The sequence below is a fragment of the Hemibagrus wyckioides genome, linkage group LG03, assembly GCF_019097595.1.
Source record: "Hemibagrus wyckioides isolate EC202008001 linkage group LG03, SWU_Hwy_1.0, whole genome shotgun sequence".
Classification (NCBI taxonomy): Eukaryota; Metazoa; Chordata; class Actinopteri; order Siluriformes; family Bagridae; genus Hemibagrus; species Hemibagrus wyckioides.
Genome location: NC_080712.1, coordinates 15417996 through 15433276, shown reverse-complemented (window position 1 = coordinate 15433276; position 15281 = coordinate 15417996). Strand labels below are relative to the sequence as shown.

The 15281-nt window shown below is 38.4% G+C and overlaps 1 protein-coding gene across 2 annotated transcripts; it reads left to right on the top strand.

The window, feature by feature from the left end:
- Positions 1-19: 19 nt before the first annotated feature.
- mcmbp (minichromosome maintenance complex binding protein) lies at positions 20-11965 on the top strand. Of its 2 annotated transcripts, none has more exons than XM_058386021.1 (16): positions 20-202; positions 574-659; positions 799-939; positions 2161-2202; positions 2390-2480; positions 2602-2727; positions 2882-3036; positions 4022-4119; positions 4217-4386; positions 4497-4620; positions 6820-6937; positions 7034-7199; positions 8085-8218; positions 10851-11015; positions 11358-11446; positions 11534-11965. In XM_058386021.1, the coding sequence occupies exons 1-16, from the start codon at positions 145-147 to the stop codon at positions 11658-11660; spliced, it is 1890 nt and encodes a 629-aa protein (XP_058242004.1). In that variant the 5' UTR covers positions 20-144; the 3' UTR covers positions 11661-11965. The 2 variants fall into 2 exon arrangements, with proteins under 2 accessions (XP_058242004.1, XP_058242003.1); XM_058386020.1 differs by having other exon boundaries at positions 2387-2480; positions 11534-11964.
- The last annotated feature ends 3316 nt before the right edge of the window (positions 11966-15281 follow it).

The window sequence follows — 15281 nt, the reverse complement described above, 5'->3', positions numbered from 1 at the left end:
TTCCCGCCACGGTGAATTGCGTACGGTTCTGGGCGGAGGCTGCGGTGCTGTAAAACGTGCTTGGAAGCAGTTTTGCGCGAGCAGCATTGTTAGCATCGTTTGTGCAGTATCTCAGATTCTTTAAGCTTTCCAAGATCTCTGGCTATGCCTTCTGTTGAAGATTGGATCAACAACCCGCTGGGTGTTGTTGATGGGATTTTTGGTAAGAGACAGTGCCTACGTCCTGCAACAGTTTTCTGTTCCCCGGTGTCTTTTCTCACTCATATAACTTTTAGCTAGCCGTGCATCAGTTAGCTTGTTATTTAGCTAACTGACCATTCTGACGTTTTGGGTTTTCTTTAAGCGTTGTGATCTAAGCTGATGTGTACACAAAGCATTTGTCTGTAATGAATTGATTATGTGCATTTTAATGGCTTAAGTAGATTTAGCATGATTAGCTAGCTGCGTGCTCTCGTATAGACTAGTAGCATGCTAGTTAGTATAGCTTAGTCCATGATGTGGAACACACAGAGTATCAGGTCAGTTTTGTATCATTTGTTGATTTTTATACACAGTGCTTTGTCCTGTTTCCAGCTCAGAACAACTCCAGTCCAGACTGGGAGAAGAAAGCAGTAGAGTATTTCAAAGAGAAACTGAAAGTAAACGACGCACACTCTTGGGTCAGTGTTATTGTGTTGTTTGTGAGTGTAACAGTGTGTGTTTGCTTACGTGGCTCATCTATTAGAGTTCACAATTATTTGAGCTGGAGATTAAGGCAAATGTTTAGCATCTTATTTTTTCCTATGATCTGATGTTTAGGTTCCCTCTCTGAATGATGTGCCTCTGCATTACCTGAAGCCCAACAGCCTGGTGAAGTTCCGCTGTATGGTCCAGGATATGTTTGATCCTGAGTTCTTCATGGGGGTTTATGAAACAGTGGATCCTTCAACAAATACAAAAGTAAACATATTATTTATCTAATTTCTTACTTTCTTCTTTCAACAGCTCTGTTTTGTAATCAAATAATGAATTTGTATGTCCAACCTTAGAGTTTGTTGACGAATTTGTTTTTACTGTACACTCGCCATCTACTTAATAGAGACACCTGTATGCCTCTGCTTTTTCATCCAGTTATCCAAACAATTGATCATGTGGCAGTAGCATAATGCATGAAATAAATCAGATACAGGTCAAGAGATTCAGTTTATTTTCTTATCAAAATAAGGAAGAATGTGATCTCTGACTTTAATTGTGTTTTGAGTATTTCAGAAACTGCACACAGCAGTCTGTAGATTTTACACGCAATGCTGCTGCAAAAAAAAAACAAATAACATCCCGTACTGAGGGTCTGTAGTAACACGTTGATGAGAGAGATAAGAGGAGAATGAGCAGACCAGGCTGAATGGACAGGAAGTTAGCAGTAACTCTAATAATCATTCTTTACAACAAATGAAAGCAAAGCATCTCAGAATGTGCAACACATCAAACTTTTTGATTACAACAGCAGAAGCAGGACCAACACATTATTAGGCAGGTGGTTATAATGTTATGAGTGATTGGTGTATGAGCCTGTGATACCTGTGGGTAACGCAGTGCTGTTTTCTGCTGTAGTACCCAACCACCTCAAGGTTCGATGTTTTATGCATGCTGAGATTTTCTTCTTTTCTGCTTACTATCAGAATAAGCAGATCAGTCTGGTCATTTCCGTTTGACCTCTCTCATCAACATGGTTCAGCCTACAGAACTGTCACTCACACATTTTTTTTAACTTGTTCGTTTCTCACATTAATGGCGTACTGATTTTCATCAGATAAGTCACAAATACTGTGTGCATGATTTTATTTACAGGATCATGGATGGTACTTCAACTTTAATCAATCTGCATGCAGTTAGTTGCACAGTTGATGTGTTGACTGAAATTTGCTTTAAGGTTTATAAGAAAACCTGCATCTCTCTTTATGTCAACATAAAGAATTTTTATATCAGGAATTGTAATTCCTAAACATTTCATTGCAAATATTGTCACATTAACCTTCATTCTTAAGTGTTTTGGGAGTTTCCTGGTAGGAAGTCATGTGAGATCACTCTTGTGTAATATAATAAAACAGGAAGCCATTTAGTGCTGAATGCACATGCTTGATGAAACCCGTTTTAATTTTGGTATTTGTGTTCAATTTTCAGGTGTTGAGATGTGGAAAGTACAAAGATGTTACTGACTGTGCGGTGAGAAATCAATCTTGCAACATTTACACATTGTTTCATAACATTCAGGCATTGTATAAGTATTTATACAAGAAGTATTTACTTTTATTTCTATAAGTATGGTGTTTTTCTTTGTATTTTGTGTACATGATGTATAACTCAACTCAGATTATTAAGTTAAACATGAATCTGTGTCAAATGTCAGCAGGTGGATTTCAACTCAAGAAACACAGTCACTTCAGAGAGACAGACTTTTTATTGTGTCCCTATCCCAGGAGAATCTCATTGGGTGAAGGAAATATCCTTTTGATGCAAAACTGTTAAACAACTTCTATTACTTCTTTTTGCCAAGTATAGAATCTATTGACTTTGAGAAGTAACCTACTGTTGGAGAGTCTTTTTCTTTAACGATTGTGAACAGCTATGCTGGTGCCAGTCAAGCTCGAGTCGTACCCTCAACATCCTACACCCCAAACAGACACAAACGCAGCTATGAAGAGGATGATGAGATGGATGCCCAGACTCAGCCGAATGAAGAAATCTCTGGTAAAAAGATTTTGTTTGTTTTTTTATTGACGCATTCTGAAGGCATCGTCATCAAGGCATGTCCTGGGGCTGCTCAGATGGATGCTGTACATTAGATGGAAACTGGAAGAACAAGAGGGTTTCAAAAAGATTGCTGATGTTCTTCTCACAATAGGACCACAGAACGCATCTGACTCCCACAGGAACATGGACTCAAAACGCTTGGAGACCGAAGCTCCTAGTCAGAACACATCGCCCTCGCACTGCTCATCTACCCTAGATCTTAACTTCCCCCTGCCTGGAGAGCGAGGTCCCCCATGCCTGGTTAAGGTAATAACACTTTAATTCCAAAAAAAATAATCATAAAGTTACTGATTAGATTACAGACTTGGTGCTAGCCCTGTGGTCACACTAATAAACACGGGCGGCAGTGCCCTGGGGTAGACGCCAGACTTCCAGTGACCCTTTGTAGGTTCAGGAAATTGATGCAAAACAATATAGCAATAAATACATCCACCAGAGAGGAATCTGGACATCATATAGTACTGTGAATTAAGGGTACCCTGCCTGCTTGATTCATAGGTGAATAAATAAGTAGCCTGGATGCTTGCTGTTAGTTTTGATTTCTTAGTTGCCTGGTGGACAAGGAGTTAAAACAACCAAAAAGAAATAAATAAATGAAATCCTACCTCATATTGACTTTTAAAGGTTTAAATATTTTGTTATGTAAACTTCTGTGACACAATGCTACCATTACATTGCATGCTACTCAATCCCACCACCTGCTGCTGATCAGGTTGATGACAAAACTCGACCTGTTTTAATATGCATTGTAATGTGCACAGATGACAGGCGATCATTTCAGAATTTCAGGTTTGTGCGAACACTGAGGAACTTGCACAAAGTAAAGTCAAGCACATTTACCATGACATGCAGTAAGCTCATGGATAAACATCTCGAGAGAAAAATAAAGACGCTAGACATGCCCGATTAATATCTTGTATGTGTAATTTGAGCATGGAACACCACAACTCGTCTAAAATGCTCATAAGCAATGTTTCGTCTATCAAAAGCAATGTGCTACATGACTTTCCCTTAGACTTGTTTGGCTAAAACTTTTGTTATGTTTTGTAAATGTGCCAGCTAAGATTTCAGGGCAAGTAAATATGGAGGAGGACAGTACAGTATACCTACTGATTTTGATTTGTTTATCGCTTCAGTTCAGGTGTATCTGTATATTCAACATATCTGCAATCTCTAATATTTAACGTTATTACAGCAATGAGCATTGTCTCTGTGTGTTGAATACTGGCAGGTATACAGCGAGTGGGACAGCTTCAAACTGAACGACATGCTGGAGATCTTTGGCATTCTCTCTGTTGACCCTGCTCTCAGCTTGGTAGCTGAAGACAAGTAGGACTTTGTAATGATTTATTACTGTTATAATGAATGTGTTCATTTTTATGTTTACATGAGGGCAGTATTTACTTAAAGAGAATTTGTGTTGTAGGGAAGCGTCTTCTTTTCTGGACCCTACAGAGAGCATGGAGACTGTAGAGGAACAGAGAGCTCACAGTCCTCCTACTTCACTCGTGCCTCGACTACACATGCTGTACGCCGAGCCGCTGCAGCACAACAATCCGCTACTGCCCTCTTCCGTTTCAGAGGACAAGGGAGCCTGTAAGACTGCGTATTAGATTTCCACTGCTCTACATTGCTCTGTATGTTCATGAGATATAATGGATATTATCAGCTTTCTCTATATCTTTCTTCCCCCCACTTTTAAACAGTTTTAAACAGTGTCACAAGCGAGATGAGTTCAGTCAGAGCCAAGCTGCTCACTTACCTCACGCATGTCTTCCTCGGTGACTCGCTGGCTGCGGAGTACCTCATTCTCCATCTCATCTCCAGTGTGTGAGTCGATCATTGCACCACACAAAAGCCTGAGCTTCTTTACAGTGTTTTGGATATGTAGTCTGTGTGGATGTACAGTGTTTTGGATTTGTAGTCTCTGTGGATGTACAGTATTTTGGATATGTAGTCTGTGTGGATGTACAGTGTTTTGGATATGTAGTCTGTGTGGATGTACAGTGTTTTGGATATGTAGTCTCTGTGGATGTACAGTGTTTTGGATATGTAGTCTGTGTGGATGTGCAGTGTTTTTGGATATGTAGTCTCTGTGGATGTACAGTGTTTTGGATTTGTAGTCTCTGTGGCTGTACAGTGTTTTGGATATGTAGTCTCTGTGGCTGTACAGTGTTTTGGATATGTAGTCTCTGTGGCTGTACAGTGTTTTGGATATGTAGTCTCTGTGGCTGTACAGTGTTTTGGATATGTAGTCTCTGTGGCTGTACAGTGTTTTGGATATGTAGTCTCTGTGGCTGTACAGTGTTTTGGATATGTAGTCTCTGTGGCTGTACAGTGTTTTGGATATGTAGTCTCTGTGGATGTACAGTGTTTTGGATTTGTAGTCTCTGTGGATGTACAGTGTTTTGGATTTGTAGTCTCTGTGGATGTACAGTGTTTTGGATTTGTAGTCTCTGTGGATGTACAGTGTTTTGGATTTGTAGTCTCTGTGGATGTACAGTGTTTTGGATTTGTAGTCTCTGTGGCTGTACAGTGTTTTGGATTTGTAGTCTCTGTGGCTGTACAGTGTTTTGGATTTGTAGTCTCTGTGGCTGTACAGTGTTTTGGATTTGTAGTCTCTGTGGCTGTACAGTGTTTTGGATTTGTAGTCTCTGTGGCTGTACAGTGTTTTGGATTTGTAGTCTCTGTGGATGTACAGTGTTTTGGATTTGTAGTCTCTGTGGATGTACAGTGTTTTTGGATTTGTAGTCTCTGTGGATGTACAGTGTTTTTGGATTTGTAGTCTCTGTGGATGTACAGTGTTTTTGGATTTGTAGTCTCTGTGGATGTACAGTGTTTTTGGATTTGTAGTCTCTGTGGATGTACAGTGTTTTTGGATTTGTAGTCTCTGTGGATGTACAGTGTTTTTGGATTTGTAGTCTCTGTGGATGTACAGTGTTTTGGATTTGTAGTCTCTGTGGATGTACAGTGTTTTGGATTTGTAGTCTCTGTGGATGTACAGTGTTTTGGATATGTAGTCTCTGGCTGTACAGTGTTTTGGATTTGTAGTCATGTGGCTGTACAGTGTTTTGGATTTGTAGTCTCTGTGGATGTACAGTGTTTTGGATATGTAGTCTCTGGCTGTACAGTGTTTTGGATTTGTAGTCATGTGGCTGTACAGTGTTACATTTAGTTAATCGGTTAAGACTTGTATCTCAGAAGCCATATGCAAATTAGCACTTTGACAAGCTACAGTGTTTTCTGTTCTGTATACTGACCGATCTCACAGACGCTTTTGATATTTTTTTTATTATTTTGAAGCCAATTTGTTTTAATTGAATTTAAGAATATAAACACTATACAATAAACACTGGACAATAATACTTTTAAGATGATTACCTTACAAGCTTTATTTACTATACTCTTATGTGCATATCTATAATCACTTACTTAATTATTTGTCCCCATCAGTGACGTTATTTGGGTCATATTGTTTTTTTTTATACCACAGTGCTGTTGAATTCTTTGATATGACTGGCCACAAGGTGTTAGTCTGTTTTATCTAAAATTGCAGTAATTGTCAGGAGAGTCTATAGGACAGCGGCCCTGCGTCTAGGTTTTGATTTCTCCGTAATATGAGAAGTGTTGATTTATTGTTCATTAATATATTATAAAATGGCAAATGTGGCATGTTGCTGTGGCTTAAGAGGAATAATAACCACCTGCATGTATTGTAAAATTGTAAACTTCGGGGTGGCAACAGTAAATCCACTTCATGTCATCACACCACCCCATTTTCTAACAGCACACCCCTTCATGTTTTAATCATTACTGAGTCATTGTTTTAGTATGCCATATCTGTACGTTAGTCATGCAGTGAACAGCAGGCATGTGGTGAATCTCTAACAATTTATCCATTTATCTGTCCATCTTACATCAATGTCTTAGACTATATATGATTACATATGAGTAATGCTGGCTCAGATTGTCTGTATCTAATGTAATGCATCCATGGTTTCTTATATTATATGCATAATCCGCTTGTAGGTATGCCAGACGAGATGTTCTTCCTCTGGGTAAATTTGCACTGAATGTCAGCGGCTGCCCCCACACTTCTCCCTTCACAGAACAGCTCTACCAAATCATCCAGCAGCTTGTGCCATCTGTGAGTACTGCAGAATAGGTGTTATAGAATAAACCAAGGTTGTTTGTTTTATTTCTTTCATCATCTCTGAATGACCAACTTGTACTCTGTGTATAGTCATACAGGCTATGTATGAGTCTCCACAACATGAACACACAGCGCATGGTGCCACGGAAAGACTACACAGCCAACCGACTGGTAAGCGGAGCTCTGCAGCTGGGTAGAAACACCTCTCTGGTTCTGGATGAGACGCATCTTGAGCAAGGTCAACTGGACACAACAGGTCAGAACACTGTCAGAACTGTTATCTTACGTTCAGTGAAAGATGTGCTGCTGTTTAGGGGACGTAAAACATTTTTAAAAAGATGGGTTTGGGTAGAAGGTAGACGAGTATGTAGTCTAGTGATCAAAATTGTTGGATTTTAAAGAGACAGGTTTACAGCTGATTGCATCCATAGCCTCTTCCCTTAATCATAAAAACAGGTTTCAGTTGAAACTGTTATATGTTGAATATGAACATATCATTTGAAAATCCACAAACTGCTAATTTATATTACAATATTTCCTGGCACATTACATGATATTGTTGAATGAAAAAAAAATCTAAAGCTGTATTTATCATGGCATTCAGATGTTACTGTAGGTGTGATAGATGGATAGATGGAGAAATACAGAGCTAGATATAACATGGTGATTTGATTCAGTATATTTAAATAGATTTTACTTCGTTTGGACTTAGGGAAAACAGTGGATGCACAGTGGAGGTTGAATGTCAACCTTGATAATATTTTTCTCTCATGCTGCACGCACACACACCGCAGAGTGACGGAAGTCTGTCGGTCTGCTTTTGGTAGGGTGTTGACACTGTAAAGCTGTGTGGTAAAACAATAGTGCAGTGTTGCATTACATGAGTCACTCAGACTGGTATTTGTCACTGTGCCTCCTGTTTAAAAAAAAAAAATAACACCTACACTCCTTTCCACACTACTTTTATGTATTATTAGAAATGGAACTTTCACATTGACCCACTGGCTAGGAAATTCTGGCTAACTTTTCTCCAGATAGTTATTAAGTCATACATTGCATCTGTATCACAGATTCAGTGAGTAGTTTGACATGCTTTCACTCAGGTATGCTATATCAAGCCCTATGTATCTTTGTGGTCTAGGAGTGCGGAACATCACAGCGTTGGGGAACCTGATCTCCTGGCAAAAGGTTGATTACGACTTCAACTACCACCAGATGGAATTCCCCTGCAATATTAACGTGCTCATCATGTCCGAAGGCCGATCACTGCTCCCGGTAAGTGCAGCAGGTCTTTCTCTTGTTTTTGCACAGTCAGACTCTTGTGGACACTAGAGGGCCAGAGGGGAGTAGAGTACCCTTAGTTCCTCGTTAGGGAGAGGTGGGTGGGAGTGCACTCTCAGGAGACTGACGTGTACATTGCCGGATGTTTCCACGGGCAGCTGTAGAGACAGGCTGATATTTCTGTTCCGATCCACAGAGGCCTTCTCGCCTCTTTGGCTGGGGTCTCGGCGCTGCATCACGCTGATGCTAAACACCGTATGGAATGTGCTGTGCTATTCCTGTGTGATGGCTCATGAGTTACCATGGCTGCAGCTGCACTACAACGGCGGGAAGGGGGCCAGGACAGACTGTTTCTGCTAATGACTTGACTTGACAAAGCACTGTTTAATATAAGAGTTTCAAAAGACCAGTAATGGTAAAGTAGCTCAGACTCGAGTTGTTCTTCTGTTTATCTCCCTCACTTACTCTGCAAAAGAATTTGCAATAATAATAATATGAAACTTGCAGGTAAGTCTGCATGGTAATGACTAAAATGGTAATTGCAATGAGCCTTTGTAATATGAAATTTGTCTATCAAGTATTCCTGAACATACACGCATAGCACTTTCACATTCATGTAATTATCCGATCAGCCATCCATGTGTCAGCATATAACCGTGCAGATACAGATTAATAGTGCCAGTTAATGTTTACATCAAACATCAGAACAGGAAAAATTATGCAGGTTTTTTTGCCCTGGTTTCTGTTTGAAATCTGCTACTCGGATACTATAAACACAGACATAGAGGTAAACGCTGGTGAAGTAGTGCACAGGAAAGTAGATCAGGATTTGTAATAAGGTGTCATTTTTCCCTGGTATTTTATCTTAAACCTTTTTCAGTGTCATTCTTGTATCCAATGGCAGCATTATTAATATGGAATGATGAAAATTTAAATGATTAAAAATGCGTCATCACCAATCCTACTGCTGTCTGATATCCACCTGAAATTCATGTGCATCACACACAGCAATTAAATGGTGGTACAGATAAGAAATAATGCTGATTTTATTTTAGATTTCCCTCAACCCACCAAAATGAATTTCTGGTGATACCACCACCAGCACAACAAATGACGTGTGTCCAGATCAATTTACATACGAGTGTGAATTGCATCAACTACTGCACATGGGCGTTGATTTTAACTCTACCACTATCAAGCCAGCTGTGACAGAAAACTGGCATGCACATATATGCACAGCAGTTTACTTTAGAAACTGCCCTGCAGGTCTGCTGTGAATTCCTGATAGTGTAAAAATGTTGCTGTAGTTTACTGCAGACCATTTTCTGTATTTGTTTGTAAAATATGAAATGAGACTGCAGGCACTGAAGCCATGTGCCATATCGCTTTCTTCTGATTAGTTGAACTTTTTAGTCTAAGCATGCTTTGAATCAATTAGGTTCTCAATTGCAAACATCATGCTAGCTCTGGTTATTGTGGCCTAGTTTTTAAGAAGTGGCAGAGCTTGTAATAAATAATAAAAGAAAATAGCAGGATACTTGATCTGAGCAGCATATTCGTCTCGCCAGGATTTTGTGCCGTGATATTCAAGACAACGAATTTCTGTCTCACGCCTACTCGTGCACACTGTGAACCTGCCCACTCGAACCAGCCATCTGGCAAACACAACCATGCCACGGTCAAAGTCACAGAGATCACATTTTTTCCCTATTCTAATGTTGAATGTGAACATTAAGTGAAGCTCTTGATCGGTATCTCCATGATTTTAATGCATTGCCATGATTGACTGACTGGATCAATGCATAAGCAGGGGTTCCTAATAAATTGTTTGGAGTGTGTGTGTATATTAAATATAATCAGTATATATAAATAATAAAAAAAAAAACCTTAAGATTCTTTCCTATATTTAATCACATGCTTAAATCTCAGAATCAAAAGTTTACATGTTAATCAATACTCATATCAAGTGGCTTTTTTAAACTAGATATCCAAATACATGGAGTTGTGGTTTTATTGCTTTGACATTTAACACTATACAGGCAAAAGTTTTGGGACACCCCTCCAAATGATTGAATTCAGGTGTTGTTTTTCAGGGGTTGGACTTGGCCCCTTAGTTCCAGTGAAAGGAACTCTTAATACTTCAGCATACCAAGACATTTTGGACAATTTTATGCTCCCAACTTTGTGGGGACAGTTTGGGGATGACCCCTTCCTGTTCCAACATGACTGTGCACCAGTGCACAAAGCAAGGTCCATAAAGACATGGATGAGCGAGTTTAGTGTGGAGGAACTTGACTGGCCTGCACAGAGTCCTGACCTCAACCTGATAGAACACCTTTGAGATGAATTAGAGCAGATGCTGAGAAAATTCCCATAAACATACTCCTAATCTTTGTGGAAAGCCTTCCCAGAAGAGTTGAAGCTGTTATAGCTGCAAAGGGTGGACCAACTTCATATTAAATTCATGCGCATGTAAAGGCAGATGTCCCAAAACGTTTATTATATAGTGTAACTTATTATTAACAATGTAATAGTTCAGAGAAAGGAACTTTTTACTATATACTTCAGATAATTTGCAAAGGATTTTCACGAACACAGTTTCAAGCTTATTAACTTTGTTTTTCAGTGCGACTGTCAGGTACACCTGAATCCCACTGTCAGCCCTCCTAACTTGGAGGAGTACCTGAAGGCTGTACAACATGCACAGCTTCCATCACAGCTCAACAAATACCGTGTGTACCTCACTGTGGCTCACTTACTGGACTACAGCATCTCTGACCAAATGACTAAGGTCAGCTGTGTGGTGTTTTTTTTTTGTTTATTTGTTTTTAATAAACCTGCATAAATCTTGCTCTTAATTTAAATGGAAGCTGTACATGAGGATGGACTGGGCAGATAACATTAAAGAGAATGCTTGTGTGATCTTAATTGTTTCAACTGTTTGGTGGTCAGTTAGTAATTTAAATTTAGTGACCACACACATACATTAAGACCTAGGGGGGACGTTTACTGTAGCCAGTCCATCTACTATACAAAGACAGTAACTTTTTGTAAGCTACCTCTTCTTGTCAAGTTATATAATTCCTTGATGGCACCAATTTCAGCATCTGTTCTTTCATTTCCAACATGTTAGGCAGTGGAAGAAGACTTTGTTGAAATGCGAAAGGATGACCCTCAGAGCATCTCGGCTGAAGACCTGCACAGGATGCTGGTAGTCGCAAGGTGGGTTGGAATAATGACGATCCTGACTTAACTTGAATCGGTACACATTCCAATTTAAATACTAATCGTCTGTGTTTCTGTCTTCAGATTGCTGTCTTTAAGTTACGGACAGACGACCCTTTCAAGAGAAGGCTGGATGAAAGCCAAGCAACTGGAAGTGCTGCGGACCAGCCGGACACAACAGCATAAATGTGTGAATGGCAATGAGCCTTAAACTGTCTATTAATAAGAGTTTCTTATTAACTGCATTGAGGATAACAATTAATGTTTATCTGTTAAGTAATATAGTGATTTCTTCTCTTTGTACAGCACCAATGGTGGGTTTTTTTTTTTTTGTTTTTTTTACTCGACCCTTTTTAAAGGTGTGAGGATGACAAAAAATAAATAAATGGGTATTTTTGAATATAATTTTTGATAAGTCTTAAAACATTGTGCAGAAAATCATTTATATTGATTGATAATGTGACCGGAAAAGCTTTTAACATTCTAGCTCGGAACTGATTAGAGAAAATGAAAATAAAGTTGATATCTTCTAATAAGAATCTTTCTACTTCTCATATGTGGATGCTTTCGAAACCTGTACTACTGGAATTACAGCCTGAACACACTCCCCATCCTGTTTGTGAAGAATGACTTCTCCAACTCTTTTATCCACATCCACACTGCCCTGCCCTGTTCTCTCATTGTCTAGTCAGAATCCATCTGTGTTGTGGGGCATTATACCCAACAGCTCTTAAGTAAGGAATGAATGTCTGGAATGTACTAAAAATCAGGCTGCGCCCAGACACACACACCGTATTACCATCAGTGTAGGAGTATGGGTGATACACTCATGAGGTCCTTATGACTCTTCTGCCCTGGAGCAGTGTGGGGAAATTCATTTCAAGTGAAACAAATAATTGTGTCTTGAACTGAGCAGAAAAAAAGTATAATAGTCTTAAATAATGTTTTGATATTATTTGCTATAAAGTACTTCAGTAGATATCAAGATCAGTTTGCTTTGAATGATTTACTTAAAAAGCCTCCCAAATAAGACAAATAATATTTTAAAATACAGCAGTTTTACACAATTGTTATCAAATACAGGGGGTTAAGGAGTGAATAAGCATTAAACATTATAAATAGGCCATTATACAATGCAATAAAAGTCTGGGGACAGAATGAAAATATCTCACACTTGTGTGGAAGAAGTCATTCGTACACACGAACACAGGATGCTGAAAAGTGTTTAAATGATGCATAACACTTAAGTCAAAACATTTTTATAGATTATAATAATAAAAAAAAAACAATCCGGTTATACACGTCAGTTATGAGACAAAGTGGTAATGGCAAATTATACATGGATTCCAAAGCACTTTGTGAAAGTATGGTCCTTTCAGGAGATTTTGTGAACAAAAACAAGGAAGGTGCATCTCTTTATGCATAGAAAATACAAAAGAAATGAAACAACAGGAATGTTTACTTGCACAGAACTGTTCTTAGAATAGGTTTACATCTATGTACCACTGCCTTGTACGAATACTCTAAATGATTAGAACTGCATTAGGATAAATTCAAGTCCAGTGCATGCCATCTCAAATTCCTAAAGAAATAACTAAAACTTATAAGCAAATCCCATTTACCAACACGCATCATATCTGTATTATAACCAACATGTTAATATTAAGACAGTCAGAATGATGCTACAGTTATTGGTAAAATGTCAGTTGTATGGCTTGAAGTCGATACCTAATTTGCGTTTGAAAAATTACAGTAATTAAAAACAGCATATGAATTAGTGGAGAATGTAACCATTAATCATAAAACAAAACCCAAATAATGCGGTTCATAATAGACTCATCCATCCTCCCTCAGGCTTGAGATGACCATGTATTATATGAACATGAGTTATATAACTGTCTCTCCTACATGGATCGAAAAACTGTTTTCATGACCCTCAAGGCTAGCAGGACCGAGCAGGGCTACCGCTTAATGACCAGATCTGAGGGGTGTGGTCAGATAAAGAGCGATACTCAATATCACAATGTAAGTTGTCCGAAAAAGAATACAGTGCCAAGATTTTGGGTTACTGGGACCCAAAACAATCAGACCTGGGGGTGCACAGGTGAGCATCTGGTGACCAGGACAAACATAATACCCATGGTGACAGGGAACCATCTTGTGGGCTCTGTGCAGACCAAATGGCAGCCACTGGCCAGCTTGTGATCAACAGTCCTTAACGAACTTGAGCCATGCAATGCAAATCATCTGTGGTCTATTCCCGATTGATTTTAAGATTTCATATAAGCCCAGTTTATGCTACATGGCAGACTTACTGTATATAATAAGTAGTATTGGGATATCCACATAATTCTGGTCTGCCTTTAAGTAAAACTGGAACATTTAACTCGCTACTATACTGTCTGATCCTCAAGATGCAATTTATATTAAAAAAAGAAACAATTTTGCTTGAGCGACCTACACATTGTCAAGCATGCTGTAATTATCAGCTGTCATCATGAGTCACAGAGACAAGGTGAGCCTTTCGCATCTTCATGGCTGCCTAAAGCACAAACTTTTTAGTATGCATATTATTTAAAGGAGCATTCTGGTATATCACTATTATTGAAGGGATGTTGCATGTTATTCTGTAGCACACTCACATCTCATCGTTTTAGCAGAATTAATAATTGTCATTATTGGAGCATTGTTACTCTACAAATGTAATCAATGATTAAGAATCCTCACTGCAAACATCCAAAAATACCTCTAGCATTAATATAAGCAGCATAGCTTGATTGTTCTGATTATGGAACAAGATTTGCAGCTAAATACAAATAGATGAAAACTAAAGGCGAGTGCAGAGAAACGTCTGGAAACCAGCTTCCATCTTTATACGACTAAATGCAAACTAGAGAGAAAAAAAAGATCTTGCTCCCTCAAACTGAGGAGTCTAATGTTGTGTGTAGCTAGCTAGAGATTTTATGCACATAATCCAGCTATTAAAATAAATGGTACATTAGTTAAATGTGTACAAAAATATCCTATATTGATATTTTTTAGGTTTTATTTTTATAGGTTTGGATTAAACCAATACAATTCAAGTGAGCTCTCAAACATGCTAATAACGATAAACACTTGATTTCCGCCAATATAGATAAATTTTAAATTCTCTTTAATTGTCTAGAGAGTCAACAGGATGGGTTCTTACTCTGGTGATTGAGTTACCACTAAAAGAGAAGGGAGTAGATGTGTTTAGAAAAAATAGATAAATGGTTGCACTGCTGATTTTTTTCCCCTCTGGAGTGTCCCTTTAAATTTAGACACATGTACATAATTTATATCTAATTCAAATTTCCCATAAAAAAACAAGTGTGGTGAATTTCAGGTACCACCTCAAACAGTACTGATCGCCTGCTTTAAAGTCATTTAAAGCGTGCTAATGGTCATACATCAAGCCTGAGAATGAACATATCAATGAACATGTTATTGACGTGACAAAACCAGAAATTCTTACACTCAAGATGCAGCAAAAATAACCTGAATAACAATGAAAAATGACATTAAATATAAAGTCATACCGGTCAAAAATACCTGCACCTAATAATATGATAAGATTCTTGATATAAATAAGAGTGCAAAAAGCATTTTACAGTGTTTTTATGTTTGGCCTGGGTCCTTTACACCTGACCTGCATCAAATAATAGCTTAAAGCAGTCAAAGTACTGTATGTAATCATATATACACATATTATTACTCATTTAACCTTATACACAGATACCTGTGGAGTTTATATATATATATATATATATATATATATATATATATATATACACATATATACATATACATA

Excerpts from the sequence above, each read along its gene's own strand:
- mcmbp (XM_058386020.1), top strand. The coding sequence starts at position 145 with ATGCCTTCTGTTGAAGATTGGATCAACAACCCGCTGGGTGTTGTTGAT. Across the intron at positions 2,203-2,386 it reads AAGATGTTACTGACTGTGCG|CAGGTGGATTTCAACTCAAG; the intron begins GTGAGAAATCAA and ends GTCAAATGTCAG. Across the intron at positions 7,200-8,084 it reads AGGTCAACTGGACACAACAG|GAGTGCGGAACATCACAGCG; the intron begins GTCAGAACACTG and ends TTTGTGGTCTAG.